Below are 24,767 nucleotides of genomic sequence, written 5' to 3' on the forward strand. Positions count from 1 at the left end.
AAATGACGATGTGGTCGAAGCACAAGAAATAAAACGGCAGGTTTTAAGTTTCATATGGGTCGAGGAGGATGAGCCACAGTCACCCTTAACTGTGTACCTCTTACCTGGCCCCGGTATAAACTGATTTTGCTATTGTGACATCAAGTGGGTCGTAACGGTAAAATCATGGCATGATAGCTTAAAAATAAAGACAACTCCAGGTTGTTTTCTTTGGCCAAAAAATAGAACAAGCACATTCTGAAAAACGTACAAATCACAAATAATCCTCTGGACGAAACACTTCGAGTTTGTTGAAAATTCTGAGGAAATTGGTGCAGCTTCAACAACACAATGAGCTTAGACTTCGTCTCAGAGTATCTACAAAGCCAGGATTAAACTTTAAGTCACAGCCTTTCTGGGATTGAACAAAAAACACAACATGTAAACTGTTCTAGGTATCAAATACCTCCTTTGTCATGTCCACGTATCAATCCAGTGCTAACTCAACAAATCGTAATAAACGCAGGTAAAAACTATTCAAAAGGGTTAAGATCACTTTTCTCGTGTTTGACAGAGACATTTTGGGGGGACGAGGGTGCCAAATGACGACGTGTTCGAAGCAGCAGACATAAAACGGCAGGTTTTCAGTTTCATGTGGGTCGAGGAGGAGGAGCCACTTTACTGTGTACCTCTTGCTTGGCCTCGGTATAAATCGTTTGCTTGTCTAACAGAATTGCTATTGTGACATCCAGTGGACACATTTAGAACAGCAGTTTCTTTCGTTAAAAAAAAAGCAGCTCATTTTAATACTTGGCAAACTCGTCACGCAAGCCGGATAAAACCTGTTTACCTGACATTATTTCCTCATAGGTTGGTGTTTACTTTGATTTACCAGGGCCTAATGTCTGCCACACTACAAAGACTGGGCTAGAGATCGACCAATGTGTTTTTTCAGGGCTGGTATCGATTATTAATAGTACTCAAGGTGGCCGATAACCGATATTTGGAGCGGATATTTTTGAGACAAAAAGACATTCTAAAATGTTTTTTTCATTCTAACGCAGTGGTGTCAAACGTAAGGCCCGAGGGCCGGATCAGGCCCGAGAACAGGTTTTATCCTCCCTGCGGGATGAGTTTGAGTATAAAAATTAGCGGAAATTTTTGAATGAAAGAAACTGCTGTTCTAAATGTGTCCACTAGTTGTCGCAATAGCAATTCTTTGTATCTTTGGAGATGATGCTACATATGTAAAAAAATAAAATAAACAACATGACGTTGTTTATGAGATCCGCCCGGAGTTCCTTAAGGCTCTGGATGCTGTGGGGCTGTCTTGGTTGACAAGACTCTGCAACATCGCGTGGACATCGGGGGCGGTACCTCTAGATTGGCAGACCGGGGTGGTGGTTTCTCTCTTTAAGAAGGGGAACCGGAGGGTGTGTTCTAACTATCGTGGGATCACACTCCTCAGCCTTCCCGGTAAGGTCTATTCGGGTGTACTGGAGAGGAGGCTACGCCGGATAGTCGAACCTCGGATTCAGGAGGAACAGTGTGGTTTTCGTCCTGGTCGTGGAACTGTGGACCAGCTCTATACTCTCGGCAGGGTCCTTGAGAGTGCATGGGAGTTTGCCCAACCAGTCTACATGTGCTTTGTGGACTTGGAGAAGGCATTCGACCGTGTCCCTCGGGAAGTCCTGTGGGGAGTGCTCAGGGAGTATGGGGTATCGGACTGTCTGATTGTGGCGGTCCGCTCCCTGTATGCTCAGTGCCAGAGCTTGGTCCGCATTGCCGGCAGTAAGTCAGACACGTTTCCAGTGAGGGTTGGACTCCGCTAAGGCTGCCCTTTGTCACCGATTCTGTTCATAACTTTTATGGACAGAATTTCTAGGCGCAGTCAAGGCGTTGAGGGGATCTGGTTTGGTGGCTGCAGGATTAGGTCTCTGCTTTTTGTAGATGATGTGGTCCTGATGGCTTCATCTGGCCAGGATCTTCAGCTCTCGCTGGATCGGTTCGCAGCCGAGTGTGAAGCGACTGGGATGAGAATCAGCACCTCCAAGTCCGAGTCCATGGTTCTCGCCCGGAAAAGGGTGGAGTGCCATCTCCGGGTTGGGGAGGAGCTCTTGCCCCAAGTGGAGGAGTTCAAGTACCTCGGAGTCTTGTTCACGAGTGAGGGAAGAGTGGATCGTGAGATCGACAGGCGGATCGGTGCGGCGTCTTTAGTAATGCGGACGCTGTATCGATCCGTTGTGGTGAAGAAGGAGCTGAGCCGGAAGGCAAAGCTCTCAATTTACCGGTCGATCTACGTTCCCATCCTCACCTATGGTCATGAGCTTTGGGTTATGACCGAAAGGACAAGATCACGGGTACAAGCAGCCGAAATGAGTTTCCTCCGCCGGGTGGCGGGGCTCTCCCTTAGAGATAGGGTGAGAAACTCTGCCATCCGGGGGGAGCTCATAGTAAAGCCGCTGCTCCTCCACATCGAGAGGAGCCAGATGAGGTGGTTCGGGCATCTGGTCAGGATGCCACCCGAACGCCTCCCTAGGAAGGTGTTTAGGGCACGTCCGACCGGTAGGAGGCCGCGGGGAAGACCCAGGACACGTTGGGAAGACTATGTCTCCCGGCTGGCCTGGGAACGCCTCGGGGTCCCACAGGAAGAGCTGGACGAAGTGGCTGGGGAGAGGAAAGTCTGGGCTTCCCGGCTTAGGCTGCTGCCCCCGCGACCCAACCTCGGATAAGCGGAAGAAGATGGATGGATGGATGGATGGAACATGACGTTAGTGCACCAATCGAGGAAAATGAACATAAATAACATCCTGTAATTTGATTTTTATATTATTTTTTTATCTCGATGGATTGAAAATTAACACCAATGAGTTGACTGATGAACATTATCACATCATTTATTCAGAAAGTATAAATAACGACAAATAAAGATAGAATACTATTAACCGCAACATGTAAGTGTAAAAAAAAAACCCCAACAACATTAGGATTTGTACATTTTCAGAATGTGCTTGTTCTATTTTTAAACAAAGAAAACAATCTGAAGTTGTCTTTATTTCTAAGTTATCGTGCTGTGATTTTACCAGTGTGGCCCACTAGGGAGTAGATTTAAATTAGTTTGACAAACCTTGTTCTAACATGTAAAAATCGACTCATTCTTGGTGGCTAGCAATGCAGCTAATGGGAGCAATCGATTCTACCTCTAAATAACTTTAAAAAATGCATTCAAAAACCGCCAGAAATACTTCATTTACATACCGTAACCTGTATAATAACCAAGCTGCAGCGTATTCTAAGAGCAAACACGTACTAACACATTTTTTATGTGCTTTTAATTTATTCTATGCAATTTGTGTTCCCTCTTGTTTGTATGTTTACCTTATTTATTGTGGACTTTTTGTATCTGCACTGTAACCACATAATTTCCCCATTGTGGGATAAATACTCTGTCCTTAAAACACAGAGTTAGATTGTGTTGGACTGTTGAAGGACCAGATTCACACACACAGCCATTGGAAACCAGCGTTTGATGACGTCATCGTGTGATTTGCATGACTGCTAATGATGCATGTGCATGTAGTTGTAATTGATGCTGCAGGAGAGAGAAATGACATTGTGAGAGGGACACAAAGTGGGTTAAAAATACACTATATTGCCAAAAGTATTTGGCCACCTGTCTTGACTCACATATGAACTTGAAGTGCCATCCCATTCCTAACCCATAAGGTTCAATATGATGTCGGTCCACCTTTTGCAGCTATTACAGCTTCAACTCTTCTGGGAAGGCTGTCCACAAGGTTGCGGAGTGTGTTTATAGGAATTTTCCACCATTCTTCAAAAAAGCGCATTGGTGAGGTCACACACTGATGTTGGTCCAGAAGGCCTGGATCTCAGCCTCCGTTCTAATTCATCCCAAAGATGTTCTATCGGGTTCAGGTCAGGACTCTGTGCAGGCCAGTCAAGTTCATCCACACCAGACTCTGTCATCCATGTCTTTGTGCACAGTCATGTTGGAAAAGGAATGGGCACGCTCCAAACTGTTCCCACAAGGTTGGGAGCATGGAATTGTCCAAAATGTTTTGGTATCCTGGAGCATTCCAAGTTCCTGTCACTGGAACTAAGGGGCCAAGCCCAACTCCTGGAAAAACAACCCCACACCATAATTCCTCCTCCACCCTCTCTGTCAGTTTACCTGGCCTACCACTTGGTGGCTGAGTTGCTGTTGTTCCCAAACTCTTCCATTTTCTTATAATAAAGCCGGCAGTTGACTTTGGAATATTTAGGAGCGAGGACATTTCACGACTGGATTTGTTGCACAGGTGGCATCCTATGACAGTTCCACGCTGGAAATCACTGAGAGCGGCCCATTCTTTCACAAATGTTTGTAGAAACAGTCTCCATGCCTAAGTGCTTGTTTTTATACACCCGGCCAAGTGATTAGGACACCTGATTCTCATCATTTGGATGAGTGGCGTAATACTTTTGGCAATATACTGTATAAAAAAATTTTTTTTTATATATATATATATATATATATATATATATATATAGAGAGAGAGAGAGAGTCGCCAAGTTGGCAACACTGACTCTTCTTGCCACTTCATCTTATTCTCTGGCAGACGAATATGAGGTATGTTAAAAAGCGGAGAGTCACGATATGGACAGAGAGTCCCATTATAAAGTGTTTATTCATGTCCAAATATATATGTGGTGGGCTGCCGTCCTCTCACCCATTGGCATTCCTAATTCCCGTCATTTCCAGTTGAAAATCCAAACGGTTTGTGTTGAAATTTGAAATTTGCGTCTCTATAATTATCCCCTCGCGCGTCTCTTTCCCGCCGCCTTCCCCTCTCATCAGCACCTCCCTGTAATGAAACCTTTTCCCTGCAGCAGCGACTCTCACAACAGCATCAAGACGAACGCCGCAATTAGCGACAGAAAACATGCAGGGAGGAGGACAGCAATTAGTCCGGGCGCTCGTGGCGCTCCCTTTCAGGGAGTACCGCGATTAGGATCGCTTGTTATGTTTTTTTATCTGCCTAACAGCCACGGTGACTTTGCAAGGCTCGGAGCACAAGAGCCGAGCTAATGAGCCCGCACTGAGGCTGAATGGACGATGATTAAGAAGCATTTACCCCGTCAAAAATAGCACCCAGTTCCTTAAATCATCCATCATGTGTACTGACTGATAATCGGACTCCTCTTCTCGCTCCGTCTTTCCGCAGCTGTTTGTCATCGACAACGGTGCCGACGACTGGCGCATCGCCATGACGATGGAGAGGGTCCTGCTCATCGCCCTGGAGCTGCTGGTGTCCGCCGTGCACCCGGTGCCCGGGGACTTTAAGTTCCAGTGGCGGGCGCGGCTGGCCTTCTCCTACGCGCCGTCGCAGGCCGAGGCGGACCTGGACATGGTGCTGAGCGTGCCCATGTTCCTGCGCCTCTACCTCATCGCCAGGGTCATGCTCCTGCACAGCAAACTCTTCACCGACGCCTCGTCCAGGAGTATAGGGGCGCTAAATAAGGTCAGGCCTCTTTCTGGGGGAGGAATTGATGTGGTCAAGAGCTCTTGAGTTCAAATGAGATCTGTGTTTTCTTGCTCCGGCTTTACAATTCCTCCCTTTGCGGCGCACAGGAGACTTAAGCTGCGGTGATCCTTCATAACACAGTAGGTTGTGAGATGGAAACGTGAATCCTTCATAACACAGTAGGTTGTGAGATGGAAACACGAGATTACCGGCTTTTCTGGACTATAGAGCGCACCGGTAAATTAGCCGCACCCACAAAATTTTGGAAGAAAAAAATAATTTTTCAATATACCAAATTTTCTGGACTATAGAGCGCACCGGTAAATTAACCGCACCCACTACATTTTGGAATATTTTTTTTTTTTTTATATACCGTATTTTCTGGACTATAGAGCGCACCGGTAAATTAAGCACACCCACAAAATTTTGGAAGACATTTTTTTTTTTTAACATACCGTATTTGCCGGACTATAGAGCACACAGGTAAATTAAGCGCACCCACAAAATTTTGGAAGAATTTTTTTTTTTTTCAATATACCGTATTTTCTGGACTATAGAGCGCACCGGTAAATTAACCACACCCATTAAATTTTGGAAGAGAAAAAATATTTTTCAATATACCGTATTTTCTGGACTAAAGAGCGCACCGGTAAATTAAGCGCACCCACAAAATTTTGGAACAAAAAAATTATTTTTCACTATACCGTATTTTCTGGACTATAGAGCACACAGGTAAGTTAAGCGCACCCACAAGATTTTGGAAGAAAACATTTTTTTTTCAATATACCGTATTTTCTGGACTATAGAGCGCACCGGTAAATTAACCGCACCCACAAAATTTTGGAAGAATTTTTTTTTTTTAATATACCGTATTTTCCGGACTATAGAGCGCACCGGTAAATTAACCGCACCCACTAAATTTTGGAAGAGAAAAAATATTTTTCTATATACCGTCTTTTCCGGACTATAGAGCGCACCGGTAAATCAGCCGCACCCACTAAATTTTGGAAGAAGAAAAAATAATTAAATATACCGTATTTTCCGGACTATAGAGTGCACCGGTTAATTAGCCGCACCCACTGAATTTTGGAAGAAAAAAAAAAAAGTTCAATATACCGTATTTTCCGGACTATAGAGCGCACCTGTAAATTAGCCGCACCCACTAAATTTTGGAAGAAAAAAAAAAAGTTCAATATACCGTATTTTCCGAACTATAGATCGCACCTGTAAATTAGGCGCACCCACTAAATTTTGGAAGAACTTTTTTTTTTGTAATATACAGTATTGTCTGGACTATAGAGCGCACCCACTAAATTTTGGAAGAATTTTTTTTTTTTCCGATATACCGTATTTTCCAGACTATAGAGCACACCAGTAAATTAACCACACCCACTACATTTTGTAAGAAAAAAAATATTTTTCAATATACCGTATTTTTCGGACTATAGAGCGCACCGGTAAATTAGCCGCACCCACAAAATTCCGGAAGAAACATTTTTTTTCCCAATATATTAGCCGCACCGCACCGGTTTAAGCTGCAGATACCGTATTTTCCAGAGCATAAGACGCGCTTAAAACCTTTTTTCCCCCTCAAAACTGGACAGTACGCCTTATAATCCGGTGCGCCTAATGTACGAAATAATTCTGGTTTTTCTTACCGACCTCGAAGCAATTGTATTTGGTACATGGTGGTAATGATAAGTGTGACCCGTAGATGGCAGTCAAACATAAGAGATACGTGTAAAGTTAAAGTACCACTGATAGTCACACACACACTATGAGTGGTGAAATTACTCTCTGCTTTTGACTCATCCTCTTGTTCCACCCGATGGGAGGTGAGGGGAGCAGTGAGCAGCAGCGGTGGCCGCGCTCGGGAATCGTTTTTGGTGATTTAACCCCCAATTCCAACCCTTGATGCAGGGAGGTACTGGGTCCCATTTTTATAGTCTTTGGTATGACTCAGCCGGGGGTTTGAACTCACGACCCACCGATCTCAGGGCGGACACTCAGGTGTATTCTGTTTTTGGAGGGGATGTACGTTGGAGTCTTGATGTCATTCTGTGCGATTATAAAGGTAACTGTCCCAACTCTGATCTTTTTGTCCACAAGTGAACAAATGATTAAATGTGTGTTGCAGGTGCATTTCAACACGCGCTTTGTGATGAAAACCCTCATGACCATCTGCCCTGGGACGGTGCTGCTGGTCTTCAGCATCTCTCTGTGGATCATCGCCGCTTGGACCGTGCGAGTGTGCGAGAGGTCAGTGTGGCGACACGCAACAGGGCGATAAGGCGATTGATTGGCACGGTTAAAGGGGAACCACATTTTTTTTGGTGGAATTCTGCCGATCATTCACACTCTTGATGTAGAGCAAGACAAGCTTATTGGATCAATTTGCCGCTCAATACTCGTCCAATAAGAGTCAAATCGGCCTTCAAGAAAAAAATGCCAAGGTATTTAGCGTAGTGGAAATGACCATTGTTGAAGGAATAACCTTAAACCAAAACCATTTGTGTAATTTCATGCATTTTATACCTGTGTTGATTTTTCATGTTGATTGGTGCAATCGAATCCTTTTTTTGTTTTTGTTTTTCTTAACATGTCATACATTTGATGATATTGATGAACTATAATGTGAACTCCTGTAATTAAAGTTAAAGTACCACAGAGAGTCACACACACACTAGGTGTGGTGAAATTACCCTCTGCATTTGACCCATCCCCTTGTTCCACCCCCTGGGAGGCGAGGGGAGCAGTGAGCAGCAGCGTTGGCTGCGCTCGGGAATCATTTTTGGTGATTCAACCCCCAATTACAACCCTTGATGCTGAGTGCCAAGCAGGGAGGTAATGGGTCCCATTTTTATAGTCTTTGGTATGACTCGGCCGGGGTTTGAACTCACGACCTCCCAGTCTCAGGGTGGACACTCTAACCACAAGACTACTGAGCAGGTTTTTTTTGCAAGTTTTTTAAAAATGTTTTAATGCATTTCGCAATGTTTTTAAACTGGTAATATGTCATATTTTGCGGCCACTGAGCTGGTAAATATGGCTGATTAGCACTCCAACAAATCAATAACATCAACAAAGCTCACCTTTTTCTGCATTCACGCACAGCATAAAACGTTTGGTGGACAAAATGAGACAAAGAAGGAGAAAGTTGTACATGGAAAAGGAGGATTACCTCCAAATTCTTCAGGACAACCTAAAATCATCAGCCCGGAGGTTGGGTCTTGGGCGCAGTTGGGTGTTCCAACAGGATAATGACCCCAAACACACGTCAAAAGTGGTAAAGGAATGGTTAAATCAGGCTAGAATTAAGGTTTTAGAATGGCCTTCCCAAAGTTCTGACTTAAATGTGTGGACAATGCTGAAGAAACAAGTCCATGTCAGAAAACCAACACATTTAGCTGAACTGCACCAATTGTGTCAAAAGGAGTGGTCAAAAATTCAACCAGAAGCTTGTGGATGGCTACCAAAAGCGCCTTATTGCAGTGAAACTTGCCAAGGGACATGTAAGCAAATATTAACATTGCTGTATGTATACTTTTGACCCAGCAGATTTGCTCACATTTTCAGTAGACCCATAATAAATTCATAAAAGAACCAAACTTCATGAATGTTTTTTGTGACCAACAAGTATGTGCTCCAATCACTCTATCACAAACAAGTAAGAGTTGTAGAAAGTATTGGAAACTCAATACATCCATTACATGATGTCCTTTACAAGTGTATGTAAACTTTTGATCGCGACTGTATACTGTACATAAAATGTTGATGGAGGTTTTTGGATTTATAGGAGTAAAGCCCATTATCTCCATTGTTAGCTGACTCTTGCTAGCGTTTATTTACGAGTTAGAATGCATAAAGAAAACATATCTGTTCTTGTCTTACATAAGAATAGTGAATGATTGAAATGAAATTCCCCCCCCAAAATTCAATTCCCCTTTAAAAGTGTGTTTATTTTCCATAATGATGCAATTCTTCAGGAATGACTGTGCTGAGACCCGGTTCGACTATGTGGACACCTGAAGTACTTTATGTATAAATGGGCTTTTAAAATGATGTTCTCGCAGTAATATGTGAAGGGGACATATTTTGCATATGCGATACTGGTGCCGGTGGCATGATTTGGTCGAGATTGATGCGCCGACCTTGTGGCAGTTGCAATCAATGGTTGTTTAATTTGGAGAAAATACATACAAAATACAAGCAGGTACTCTTGACTAAAGCTCACTAGGATGCAGTGGAAAGAAAAGGGGTAAAAAAGCAGCATAAAGATGACCACGCATTGTAGAAGGTGTATCAAAACAATGATGCGCAAACCAAAAAAAAATAGCCTCAGGTGCAACATGGAAAGTTAAAATACTAAAATAAAAGTCCCAAACAGGAAACAAATGAAAATCTAAGCCATGAATTCAACCAGCCAGTGCTTACAGCCTGCTTCTAAAAAAATGGCCTATAATGATTTCAATCTACTTTTAATCACTTCTTTGAGTCCACAGTCCCTTTTATAACCATTTTTTTTTTTTGGTAGTCTGTCTGCAAGATATTAGATTCTGGAGGTTTTCCCAAATTGCTAATTAAACCACATCTTACCCTCTCCAAAAGTGTCATGACTTATATTTAAAACATGTACACTGTTTAAATGTGTGTGTGTGTGTGTGTGTGTGTGTGTGTGTGCGCGTGCGCGTGTGCGTGTGTGTGTGTGTGTGTGTGTGTGTGTGTGTGTGTGTGTGTGTGTGTATAAATACACTCACACACGTATATAGGGTAGGGTGAAGTATTATTTTCATTAAATCATGTGCATCATAACATACAGTCGGGGTCAAAAGTTTACATCCACTTGTAAAGAACATAATGTCATGGCTGTCTTGAGTTTCCAATCATTTCTACAACTCTTATTTTTTTTGTGATAGAGTGATTGCAGCACATACTTGTTGGTCACAAAAAACATTCATGAAGTTTGCTTCTTTTATGAATTTATTATGGGTCTACTGAAAATGTGAGCAAACCTGCTGGGTCAAAAGTATACATACAGCAATGTTAATATTTGCTTACATGTCCCTTGGCAAGTTTCACTTCAATAAGGCGCTTTTGGTAGCCATCCACAAGCTTCTGCTTGAATTTTTGACCACTCCTCTTGACAAAATTGGTGCAGTTCAGCTAAATTTGTTGGTTTTCTGACATGGACTTGTTTCTTCAGCATTGTCCACACGTTTAAAGTCAGGACTTTGGGAAGGCCATTCTAAAACCTTCATTCTAGCCTGATTTAGCCATTCATTTACCACCTTTGACGTGTGTTTGGGGTCATTGTCCTGTTGGAACATCCAACCGCACCCAAGGCTCAACCTCCGGGCTGATGATTTTAGGTTGTCCTGAAGAATTTGGAGGTAATCCTCCCATTTACTCTCTGTAAAGCACCAGTTCCATTGGCAGCAAAACAGGCCCAGAGCATAATACTACCACCACCATGCTTGACGGTAGGCATGGTGTTGCTGGGATTAAAGGCCTCACCTTTTCTCCTCCAAACATATTGCTGGGTATTGTGGCCAAACCGCTCACTTTGTGTTTCATCTGACATCACATGGCCAAAGATACGACCTTCTGGAGAAAAGTTCTGTGGTCAGATGAAACAAAAATGGAGCTGTTTGGCCACAATACCCAGCAATATGTATGTATGTATGGTAATTCATTAGTATCGTGGTACAATACTAATACCGGTATACCGTACAACCCTAATATACATAATATATATATATATGGTCAGTTACTTTACAGGCCGTCTAACAAAATTTTATTTTAGCCCAATGCGGTCCCCAAGTCAAAAAGTTTGGGCACCCCTGATATATAACACATACTGTAGCTGCAGCTCTATGACTCCCAAAATCCACGCTCCTTCTACACGCAACACTGTTGCCATAGCAACCGACCTGGTCCAGATCAGATTGTCACACAAATAAAAAAAAGGATTGGTACACGCGCAGCACGTTATGTAAATGTTTGAACGTGTGCCACACAAACTCGTTCTGCTCCATGACAAAGTCGCCGGGTTTGACACGCGAGTCTGTGCCCTTCGCCGGGTTTGGCTTGTGGAGGGAAGAGAATGCCAATTAAACTTGGATGCCAACCAAATGAGGGCTTCCCACCAGCAGGGCACTTATGCATTTAAATAAGTTTATTAACCAAAGGATACTTTCCCATATTGCCTAGTTGTTGTCTCAGAAGTAGATAAACAAAGAAACGATACACTACCAACTTTGCTGACAAACAACTGCTGTGAAAAATACCACACTATGCTATTTTTTACAATTTATTTTTACATGCTTTGTCACTGAGGTCCCACTATTGTGCATTGCAGTGGTTCTCAAACTTAGTACTACCTCATTGGCTCTCCAACAATTAAAATACAGTAGCATAGTAGACCTAAGTAATCATTAGAAACAAGGGAGAGGTTTTATTAACCTAGTATATTTAATATTTGTGGCCACTATAAGATTCCACACAATTTGAACAGCAACACTGTGTTTGGACATAGGAAAATAAAACACTGTACTTTAATGAAGGGGTTCTTTGGCGTACAATTGAATGAAGGCGCCATGTGGAAGTCGCTTCCTAGCAGCTCCACTGTAGACACGGCGCAAGAGCCAAGCGTGCAGGTTGAACAAAGTTTTAATGTTTGTCACAAGATTTTCAAAAAATGTTGTGACGTTACCGTCACTCCCAATCCTCTCTTATCCTCTGCTCCCGGCCGCTTACTGTTAAAGACAACAGATGATTAGATTAACACGTACCACCTGTGAAATCTAATCACCTGCCAGCTGTGTCTCGCCGTCAGCACATGCCCCGCCCCTGTCCGCTGGTGCTCGTCTTCAGTACCATGGACAGCGACGGTGACTTTTCCTGCTACGAGCAGCGTTGACTACACTTTCCCTCCACACGCCATTTTTCAGTGTTTATTTAGCTGACTTCGACTTAACTTTTATCCCACATATCAAAAATAGTTTTTTATCATGTTAAGAACATAGCCAGACTACGCCCGTTTCTCTCTCAGGCCAACACGGAGGCGCTATCGCATGTTTTTATTCCCTGTCGTTTAGACCAGTGTTTTTCAACCACTGTGCCGCGGCACACTAGTGTGCCGTGAGATACAGTCTGGTGTGCCGTGGGAGATTATGTAATTTCACCTATTTGGGTTAAAAATATTTTTTGGCAACCAGTAATTATAATCTGCAAATGATGTGTTGTTGTTGAGTGTCGGTGCTGTCTAGAGCTCGGCAGAGTAACCGTGTAATACGCTTCCATATCAGTAAGTGGCAGCCGGTAGCTAATTGCTTTGTAGATGTCGGGAACACGTTGTGTGAGACGACAAGGGTTTGTCGTCGTATCTAATGATTATACCAAAATAAACAAAAGGTGAGTGCTCCTAAGAAAAGGCATTGAAGTTTAGGGAAGGCTATGCAGAATGAAACTAAAACTGAACTGGCTACAAAGTAAACAAAAACGGAATGCTGGACGACAGCAAAGACTTACTGTGGAGCAAAGACGGCGTCCACAATGTACATCCGAACATGACATGACAATCAACAATGACCCCACAAAGAAGGATAGCAACAACTTAAATAGTCTTGATTGCTAAAACAAAGCAGATGCGGGGAATAGCGTTTAAGGAAGACATGAAACTGCTACAGGAAAACACCAACAAAACAGGGAAAGACACCAAAATAGGAGCGCAAGACAAGAACTAAAACACTACACACAGGAAAACACAAAATAAGGCATGGCGTGATGTGACAGGTGACAGTACACCTACTTTGAGACAAGAGCTATAGTGATGCATGCTTGGTTATGGTTTAAAGTCATATCCAACAATTGCGACAACAACTTTTTACTGTCAACTGAGTTTAATTCTTTAAAGGTTTCTCATTGTCATCCCACTGGGTTGAGGTTTTTTTCTTGCCCTGATGTGGGATCTGAGCCGAGGATGTCGTTGTGGCTTGTGCAGCCCTTTGAGACACTCGTGATATAGGGCTATATAAGTAAACATTGCTTGATTGATTGATTGATTTCTGCTGGTGGGAAAAAAATGTGCCTCGGCTCAAAAAAGGTTGAAAAACACTGGTTTAGACTATTGTACTGCCCTGCTCTGTGGCCTTCCCAAAAAGAATATCAGAAGTCTGAAATTATTACAAAACAAGGACCAGAGGGCGGAAGCACATTACACCAGTTTTAAAGTCGCTGCATTGGCTCCCCCGTCCACTTCAGGGTCGACTTTGAAGTTCTATTATTAGTTTTTGAATATCTTAATGGCCTTGCGCCTTCTTATCTATCTGACCTGCTGTATTAAACCTCGCGAATCCTGAGGTCTTCTGGCACAGGCCTTTTGGTTTTACTAAATACCAGAACAAAGACGCACGGTGAGGCGGCATTTAGCCATTATGGTTTCCACCTGTGGAACAGCTTGTCAGAGAGCCTCAGGACTGTAGACAGCATTGAATGAAAAAAAAAAAAAGAAAAAGGCTAGAGACAGGCTGTTTTGCTTTGTTTTCTACAGCACTTTGTGTTGAAATTGTTCCACACAGTCGCTGACTTACAAAGGATGGAAAGTGTAAAGATGGAAAGGATCGTGCACACAAGGGAACAAAAAGAGGGCGAAAACAAAAAGTATAAAGTAGACTAAAAATGTACTATAGTAGCAATATACAATATGCATACTTGCCAACCTTGAGACCTCCAATTTCGGGAGGTGGGGGGTGGGGGGTGGGTGCGGGGGCGTGGTTGGGGGCGTGGTTAAGAGGGGAGGAGTATATTTACAGCTAGAATTCACCAAGTCAAGTATTTCATATATATATATATATATATATATATATATATCTATATCCCCGCGACCCCGAAGGGAATAAGCGGTAGAAAATGGATGGATGGATGGATATATATATATATATATATATATATATATATATATATATATATATATATATATATATATGTATGTATGTATGTATGTATGTATGTATGTATGTATGTATGTATGTATGTATGTATGTATGTATATATATATATATATATATATATATATATATATAAGAAATAATTGACTTTCAGTGAATTCTAGCTATATATATATATATATATATATATATATATATATATATATATATATATATATATATATATATAAAAGAAATACTTGAATTTCAGTGTTCATTTATTTACACATATACACACACATAACACTCATCTACTCATTGTTGAGTTAAGGGTTGAATTGTCCATCCTTGTTCTATTCTCTGTCACTATCTTTCTAACCATGCTGAACACCCTCTCTGATTATGCATTGCTGTGTGGCACGCACAAAAGTGCTTTCATCAAATGCACTAGATGGCAGTATTGTCCTGTTTAAGAGTGTCACAACATTGCTGTTTACGGCAGACGGACTGCTTTACTGTAGACGTTCTTTATATTGTGGGAAAGCGGACTCAGGTCCGCATGGAGCTGGAGGGGGCGTGGCCTCCAGCTCCGCCTGAATTTCGGGAGATTTTCGGGAGAAAATTTGTCCCGGGAGGTTTTCGGGAGAGGCGCTGAATTTCGGGAGTCTCCCGGAAAATCCGGGAGGGTTGGCAAGTATGCATATATGTAATATTTACATATAATAGATACTGATATATTACATTATTATATTATAATATACAATATATAACAATTACCATGTACAATATTACAGTATATGTAACAGCTGAAGCGTAAAATAGAGAGTAGATCCAGCAGAAAATATACATTATAAACAAAGAGAGGTAGCTAACATAGAAGTGGTCAGGTAATAGACAGATAGATAGACAAATATCATCCTTTAAAACAGTGGTTCTTAACCTGGGTTCGATCCCTAGGTGTTGAGTGAGTCGGCCTCAGGGGTTCGGCGGAGCCTCCACCGCGAAGGTCAAGACACACCCGACTCATCGTGTAAATAAAAACTTCTCCCTATCAGCGTATTATGGATACCCCCAAACAATGTTCCCTCTAATTTTTCATCTGATTTGCAGGTGTGTAATTTGTTGTGAGTTCATGCACTGTGTTGGTTTTGTTCTTTGAACAAGGTGATGTTCATGCACGGTTCATTTTGTGCACCAGTAAAAAAAACATATAACTTTGTCTTTAATTTGAAAAAAAATTTATTTTTATTTTTCACTAAAGAAGGGTTCGGTGAATGCGCATATGAAATGGGTGGGGTTCGGTACCTCCAACAAGGTTAAGAACCACTGCTTTAAAACAACAGCTCAAGCTGCCCCAAAGTGCTGTGAAAGTTAGTTAAAAATGACAAAGCTCAACGAATAAACTGGTTAATAAAAAAAAAAGGAACAATTGACTTACAGGTTTGAAAAAACAAAACGAAAAAATACAATAGCTAATAAAAGCAAATAAAACTGAATAAAATATTTAAAACATTACTAAAAAAGTCTCCAGCTCTGCTGGTTTTTATTTTATTGTTTTATTTTGTTGTTATTGTCATTTGTTAGCAATGTCGCGATCGCGCCAATTCACGCAAACCCAACCAGTCCCCACGAATTATGCGCTTCCGTGCAACTTTGTCCAATGCCTGCAACTTCTCTGCACATTTAGGACAATTGGCGTCATTTTCGGCAATCAAATTTGTCTCAGAGCGGCGCTCAAACGTGCATGTCAACTATCTAATCAAAGCGTATGTTCCCAAACGTTTACTGAGTTTACTTCTCAGGTGGAATTCTTTCCCATTCTTGCTTGATGTACAGCTTAAGTTGTTCAACAGTCCTGGGGTCTCCGTTGTGGTATTTTAGGCTTCATAATGTGCCACACATTTTCAATGGGAGACAGGTCTGGACTACAGGCAGGCCAGTCTAGTACCCACACTCTTTTACTATGAAGCCACGCTGTTGTAACACGTGGCTTGGCATTGTCTTGCTGAAATAAGCAGGGGCGTCCATGAAAAAGATGTTGCTTGGATGGCAACATATGTTGCTCGAAAACCTGTATGTACCTTTCAGCATTAATGGTGCCTTCACAGATGTGTAAGTTACCCATGTCTTGGGAACCAATACACCCCCATACCATCACAGATGCTGGCTTTTCAACTTTGCGCCTATAACAGTCCGTATGGTTCTTTTCCTCTTTGTTACGGAGGACACGACGTCCACAGTTTTCAAAAACAATTTGAAATGTGGACTCGTCAGACCACAGAACACTTTTCCATTTTGCATGAGTCCATCATAGAAGAGCTTGGGCCCAGCGTTTCTGGGTGTTGTTGATAAATGGCTTTCGCTTTGCATAGTAGAGTTTTAAGTTGCACTTAAAGATGTAGCGACCAACTGCAGTTACTGACAGTGGTTTTCTGAAGTGTTCCTGAGCCCATGTGGTGATATCCTTTACACACTGATATCGCTTTTTGATGCAGTACCGCCTGAGGGATCGAAGGTCCGTAATATTATCACATACGTACAGTGATTTCTCCAGATTCTCTGAACCTTTTGATGATATTGCGAACCGTAGATGCAATAACTCGTTGAGAAATGTTGTTCTTAAGCTGTTGTACAATTTGCTCACGCATTAGCTCACAAAGTGGTGACCCTCGCCCCATCCTTGTTTGTGAATGACTGAGCATTTCACGGAAGCTGCTTTTTATACCCAATCTTGGCACCCACCTGTTCCCAATTAGCCCGTTCACCTGTGGGATGTTCCAAAATAAGTGTTCGATGAGCATTCCTCAACTTTCTCGGCCTTTTTTGCTACTTGTGCTAGTTTTTAGTATACATTTGCTGGTTTCAAGAAATGTAATGCCGAGCGCATATCATTATGTCAAGATAATGGCACTAGCATTTACTTCATTTAAGAATATTTTTCAACATATTGAGCAAAAATGTCTCTTTTTTTTTTTTTTTTCTACCAAGAAAAGTGCACTTGTTATTAGTGAGAATATACTTATTTTAAGGTATTTTTGGGTGTCATTGAGGTTAGCTAATTTTACTTGTTTTGGAAAGTCTTGACAAGCCATTTTTTCTTGTTCTATTGGCAGATAATTTTGCTTAGTTCAAATAAAATATCCCCAATTTTTGTATTTTTTTTTTCTTGTTTTTGAACACTGACTTTTTGCAGTGTGGGATGCCGACCAACGGGACGCTCAAATATTCTCGTTTAGGTGAAGATTTGGAAAGTCTTGACAAGCCGAATTTTCTTGTTCTATTGGCTTAGTTCAAATAAAATACCCCTAATTTTTGTATTTTTCTTGTTTTTGAACATCCATCCATCCATCTTGAACACTGACTTTTTGCAGTGTGGGGTTTGTACTTTGCACATGTGCTATTATCATTATGACAAGTTTCAGTTTGAAAACTGTCCCACTTTGTGATCCCTTTTAATGGTGCAGGTATCACGATCCGAACGACGTGACCAGCAACTTCCTGGGCGCCATGTGGCTGATTTCCATCACGTTCCTGTCCATCGGCTACGGAGACATGGTCCCTCACACTTACTGTGGCAAAGGCGTGTGTCTGCTCACTGGAATCATGGTCAGTACATCTCTCGCCCCCGGCTCCCTTCTCCCTCTCTCTCTCCCTCTGCGCCGTTTTCACCTCGCTTAAAGGTCAGCGGATTATAGCGGGCGCTCTCTGTGCCATATGGCCACCCTCGTCTGGAATTAGCCGACCCCCGTGTTGGTTTGTGGGTGCGCCAACTAGGAGCCCATTAATGTTCATTAATGCGTGCGTGCATGTCCTCGTTACGTAATGAAGGTGCCACCTTTTCAGTGTCGCATCCTCCCACTCTCTTCATTCCACCATTCATCACATGTTCCTTCCCTCCCCACTGCATCCTCCTCGTCTTCTGCCCAGTCTGTTTTCCACCGAGGGCCGCACACTGGAAAATCAAAGGGTGCGGGGGCCATCTTGCAATTTTTTCATTTTTCAAAACCAATGCAATACATAGATTTTAAATAGGGATGTCCGATAATGGCTTTTTTGCCGATATCCCGATATTGTCCAACTCTTAATTACCGATACCGATATCAACCGATACCGATATATACAGTCGTGGAATTAACACATTATTATGCCTAATTTGGACAACCAGGTATGGTGAAGATAAGGTCCTTTTTTTTAAAAATTCATTAAATAAAATAAGATTAATTAATTAAAAACATTTTCTTGAATAAAAAAAGTAAAACAATATAAAAACAGTTACATAGAAACTAGTAATTAATGAAAATTAGTAAAATTAACTGTTAAAGGTTAGTACTATTAGTGGACCAGCAGCACGCACAATCATGTGTGCTTACGGACTGTATCCCTTGCAGACTGTATTGATATATATTGACATATAATGTAGGAACCAGAATATTAATAACAGAAGGAAACAACCCTTTTGTGTGAATGAGTGTGAATGAGTGTAAATGGGGGAGGGAGGTTTTTTGGGTTGGTGCACTAATTGTAAGTGTATCTTGTGTTTTTTATGTTGAATTAATTAAAAAAAAAAAAAAAAAAAAAAAACACGATACTGATGATTAAAAAAACCGATACCGATATTTTCCGATATTACATTTTAAAGCATTTATCGGCCGATAAATGCAGGCCGATATTATCGGACATCTCTAATTTTTAAATGTTTTTTTTTTACCTTTCAGGGTCCCCTAAAGTTTGGCCCCGGGGACCCATGATTGTCAGTCATAAAAATGTAAAAAAAAAACAAGTCAAATGTTACTATTTTTTCCACGCTTGTCGATATACAGTTTTATTGACTTTATTTTCTCTATGTTTTATAATAATAATAATAATAAAAATAATAATAATAATAATAATAATTAGAGATGTCCGATTATGGCTTTTTTGCCGATATCCGAAATTCCGATATTGTCCAACTCTTAATTACCGATTCCGATATCAACCGATACCGATATATACAGTGGTGGAATTAACACATTAGTATGCCTAATTTTGTTGTGATGCTCCGCTGGATGCATTAAACAATGTAACAAGGTTTTCCAAAATAAATCAACTCAAGTTATGGAAAAAAATGCCAACATGGCACTGCCATATTTATTATTGGAGTCACAAAGTGCATTATTTTTTTTAACATGCCTCAAACAGCAGCTTGGAATTTGGGACATGCTCTCCCTGAGAGAGCATGAGGAGGTTGGGGGGGGGGGGTATCGGGTAGCGGGGGGTGTATATTGTAACATCCCGGAAGAGTTAGTGCTGCAAGGGGTTCTGGGTATTTGTTCTGTTATGTTTATGTTGTGTTACGGTGCGGATGTTCTTCCGAAATGTGTTTGTCATTCTTGTTTGGTGTGGGTTCACAGTGTGGCGCATATTTGTAACAGTGTTAAAGTTGTTTATACGGCCACCCTCAGTGTGACCTGTATGGCTGTTGACCAAGTATGCTTTGCATTCACTTGTGTGTGTCTGAAAAGCCGTAGATATTATGTGATTGGGCCGGCACACATAGGCAGTGCCTTTAAGGTTTATTGGCGCTCTGTACTTCTCCCTACGTCCGTGTACACAGCGGCGTTTTAAAAAGTCATAAATGTTACTTTTTGAAACCAATACTGGTCATTTCCGATATTACATTTTAAAGCATTTATCGGCCGATAATATCGGCAGTCCGATATTATCGGACATCTCTAATAATAATAAACTTTATTTGTATAGCACTTTTCACACAATAATTGCAGCTCAAATTGCTTCACAGCAGTAAAATACATGATTAAGTAAAAGACATGGTAAAAACAAGTGTAGAAAATGGAAAATAAATTATAACAAATAAAAATAAAGATAAAAGCAAAGTAGAAAACAAAAGGATCGGACAATAATAGTTCCAAAGATCACAGTGTGGAACAAGAAAGTAATGTAGGAAATAAAAGGCTAAAAGTAATGCAGAGTAAAATACAGTGATCACTGTGAGCCGTGGGTCTCGTTTACAGTACAATAATCACAGTATGGACGCAGAGAATAAGGTATGGTGCTCTTTTTGTTCAAGAAAACACTGTTTTTTATTGCAAAAACAAAACATTTTCCCTCCAAAAATTTCAAAGTGAAATATTTGATGTAAATTAGATAGTTATACATGATTTATTTTTTACTTTCAACACTTAAATCAACTTTAGATCAATCTGTCAATAAAGTTTTTATTTTTTTAAATATTTTTTGTTTGTTTGTTTGTTTGTTTTATGCCAGGGGTGTCAAACTCATTTTAGACGAGGGGCCACATGGAGAAAAATCTACTCCCAAGTGGGCCGGACTGATAAAATCACGGCATGATAACTTAGAAATAAACACAACTTCAGATTGTTTTCTTTGTTTAAAAATAGAACAAGCACATTCTGAAAATGTACAAATCATATTGTAGTTGTTTTTTTTTTTTACACTTACATGTTGCGGTTAATAGTGTTCTATCTTTATTTGTCATTATTTAAAGTTTCTGAATAAATGATGTGATATTGTTCATCAGTCAACACATTGGTGTTAATTTTTAATCCATCAAGATAAAAAAATAATATAAAAATCATATTACAGGACGTTATTTATGTAGTTTGCTCATTTTCCTCGACTGGTGCACTAACATCATGTGATTTATTTTGTTTACATATGTAGCATCATCTACAAAGATACAAATAATTGCTATTGTAACATCTAGTGGACACATTTAGAACAGCAGTTTCTTTCATTCAAAAATTTCGGCTCATTTTTATACTTAGCATACTCATCTCGCGGGCTGGATAAAACCTGTTCGCAGGCCTGATCCGGCTCTCGATACGTACGTTTGACACCCCTGGTCTAGATCAACTTCAGATCCATCTGTCGATATATAAAGTTTTATTTATTTTATTTTTTCTATGATTTATGCTCTTTTTGTTCAAGAAAACACTGGTTTTTATTGCAAAAACAAAAATTTTGCAATATTTTCCCTCCAAAAAATTCAAAGTGAAATATTTGATGTAAATTAGATGGTCATACAATATATATATATATATATATATATATATATATATATATATATATATATATATATATATATATATATATATATATATATATATTTAAACTTTCAACACTCACATCAACCTTTGATCAATTTCGGCGATTATAAGGAACTTTTTAAATGTTTTTTTTTGTTTGTTTGTTTTGTCATAGAAATACTTTTTTATTGCAAACACAAAATACGCAATATTTTCTCCCAAAAATATTCCCATCAATATTTGATGGAAATGGAGCCTTTACTAATTCAATAATTAGTCAACAAAAAACACAAAAATTCCCGGGTATCCAAAAGGATCCGCTCATAAAGTGTTAAAAATATGTTATAGGTTATTTTTATTTTTATATTTACTTTCAACACCTAAATCTAAATTTCAGATCTATCTGCCGATTAGAAGTATTTTTTTTTAAATGTTTTTAATGCATTTTTTGTCATGGACTGTTTTATTTTTTTATTGCATATTACATAATATGCAATATTTCCCCCCCCCCCCCCAAAAAAAATTCAAAGTAGAAGTAATTGGAGCCTTGAATAAATCAATAATTCATAACATTGATTTTGATTAATTATTATTTTTGAGCAAAGAAATTTCAAAACAAAACAAAAAATTCCACTGAAATTCTCAGGGATCCCAAAGGACCCAGCTCATTAAATTGTTAAAAATAAATCATACATTATTTATTTTCTATTTTTATTTTCACACGTAAATCTCCACCTTTAATAAATCAATCAATAATCCATAACAACATTGATTTTGATTTTCTATTATTTTTGAGCAATGACAGTTAAAAAAAAATCCCACAAACATTTTCGGGGATCCAAAAGGACCCTGCTCATAAAGAGCTAAAAAAAAGTCATACATTATTTTTCATTTTTTTACTTTCAACACCTTAATCTCAATTTAAGGTTTTTTCATTTTGTTTTTAAGGCTTTATTTTCATTAAACGTTTGTTTTTATTTTTATTGCAAACACAAAATATGCAATATTTTCCCCAAAAAATATTTCCAAGTGGAGTATTTGGAACCTTTAATAAATCAATAATTCATAACATTGATTTTGATTTATTATTATTTTTGAGCAATGACAGTTAAAAAAAAAAATCCCACTAAAATTCTCATCAAAGTGTTGAAAATAAATTGTAGCTTATTTTTTATTTTTTTAACTTTCAACACTTAATACTCCACTTCAGATGTATCTGTCGACTATAAGTTGTAATATTATGTTTTTTGTTTGTTTGTTTATAATGCCTTTTTTGTCATAAAACATTTAGATTTTTTTGAATTAATTTTAATTTGTTATTTTAAATTTTTTTATTTCAACACCTCATACTCAACTTCGGATCTATCTGTTGATTTTAAGTTTTAATATTTTTTTACGTTTTTTTTGTTTTGTTTTTAATGCCTTTTTTGTCATAAAACATTTAGATTTTTTTTAAGTTAATTTTAATTATTTATTTTAAATTGTTTAATTCAAACACCTAATACTCAACTTGGGATCCATCTGTCGATTATAAGTTTGATTTTTTTTTTATAAATATATATATATTTTTTTCTAATGCCTTTTTTGTCATAAAGGATTTTGATTTTTTTTAAGTTAATTTTAATTATTTATTTTGAATTTTTTTATATTTCAACACCTAATACTTAATTTCGGATTATAAGTTTTAATTTTTGTTATTGTTTTTTTGTTTTGTTTCTAATGCATTTTTTGTCATAAGACATTTAGATTTTTTAAAGTTAATTTTAACTATTTATTTTGAATTTTTAAATTCCAACACCTAATACTCAACTTCGGATCTATCTGTCGATTATAAGTTTAAATTTTTTTAATTATTATTTTTTGTTTGTTTCTAATGCCTTTTTTGTCATAAAACATTTAGATTTTTTTAAGGTAATTTTAATTATTTATTTAAAAAAAAATTATTTCAACACCTAATACTCAACTTTGGATCTATCTGTCGATTATAAGTTAAAGAAAAATGTTATTGTATTATTTTTTTTGTTTCTAATGCCTTTTTTGTCATAAAACCTTTTAGATTTTTTAAAGTTAATTTTAATTATTTATTTGTAATTTTTTAATTCCAACACCTAATACTCAACTTGGGATCTATCTGTCGATTATAAGTTTTAACTTTTAATTTTTTTATTTATTTTTTGTTTCTAATGCCTTTTTTTGTCATAAAATGTTTCGTTTTTTTAAATTGCAAACCCAAAATATGCAATATATTCCCCAAAAAATGTTTCAAAGTGGGATTTTTGATGTGAAGAAATTGGATCCTTCAATAAGTCAATAATTCATAACAACATTGACTTTGATTCATTATTATGTTTTGAGCAATGGCAATTTTAAAGAGAAAAACAGCCTGCATGGCAGCTTTGTGTTATAGTCAACCTGTCACCTGTGTGCTATTTTATTCCACTTTCTCATGTTTTGTAATAGTACTTTAGGAATGTGCTGCGGGCCGCTAAAAATGTAGACGTGGGCCGCAAATGGCCCCAGGGCCACACTCTGGACACCCTCGCTTTAAACGCTTGGCAATGATGCCGTTCATTTGAAAGTGACTCAGCCTTTGAGGGTTCCATGGAGGTCAGGTGGAGGAAATGGGATTGAAAGGAAACATGTTAGCTGTGATTGCTTCTCTCGAAAGACATGTAGCACACGGTGACTAATGAGCGACTGTGTGCCGCTAAAGAGACGCCACACAGTGGGTGCGCGCCTCAATTGGGAGTGATGCATTTTTTAATGCGTTACATAATCGTATTAGGCTTCTTGAATGACAGAATGATCCGGCGCTCAAAGAGAAGAGAGAGCTTTTTTAATCAGAATATAACAATAGGATGCAACTTCCCGGTAGAGTTGCTTTTTCAAATGTTTTTTTTTTCACGTAACTGAAGCCACTGTGTCGTACATCCACTGCATTACTGAGTAGGAATTATTGAACATGAGCTGGTGTCAATGGAGGAGCCTTAAGGCTCAGAACTTTAAAGGGGAACTGCACTTTTTTAATGGAATTTTGCCTATCTTTCATCATTCTTATGTAAGACCTTTTTTCATGCATTCTAAGTTGTAAAATATGGCAAGTACGAGGTGGCCAACAATGCAGTACACAATTCCGCCCAGAAAACCCATAACAATCCAAAACCCGCCATTTTAGTGTTGTCCCGATACCAATATTTTAGTACCGGTACCAAAATGTATTTCGATACTTTTCAGTACTTTTCTAAAAAATGACCATTTAAAAAAAAAAAAAAAAATCCCACTGAAATTCT

General features: G+C 39.2%; 1 protein-coding gene across 1 annotated transcript in view; it reads left to right on the forward strand.

Moving 5' to 3' along the window:
• Positions 1 to 24,767, forward strand: part of kcnn3 (potassium intermediate/small conductance calcium-activated channel, subfamily N, member 3) — a 230,554-nt gene that overhangs the window by 135,198 nt on the left and 70,589 nt on the right. Inside the window, exons 4-6 of the mRNA XM_061982918.2 lie at positions 5,205 to 5,501; positions 7,642 to 7,763; positions 17,896 to 18,037. Coding sequence (XP_061838902.1) covers positions 5,205 to 5,501; positions 7,642 to 7,763; positions 17,896 to 18,037 — 561 coding nt within the window. The remainder of the gene's footprint in view (positions 1 to 5,204; positions 5,502 to 7,641; positions 7,764 to 17,895; positions 18,038 to 24,767) is intronic.

The sequence above is a fragment of the Nerophis lumbriciformis genome, linkage group LG21, assembly GCF_033978685.3.
Source record: "Nerophis lumbriciformis linkage group LG21, RoL_Nlum_v2.1, whole genome shotgun sequence".
In the NCBI taxonomy this organism is placed as follows: Eukaryota; Metazoa; Chordata; class Actinopteri; order Syngnathiformes; family Syngnathidae; genus Nerophis; species Nerophis lumbriciformis.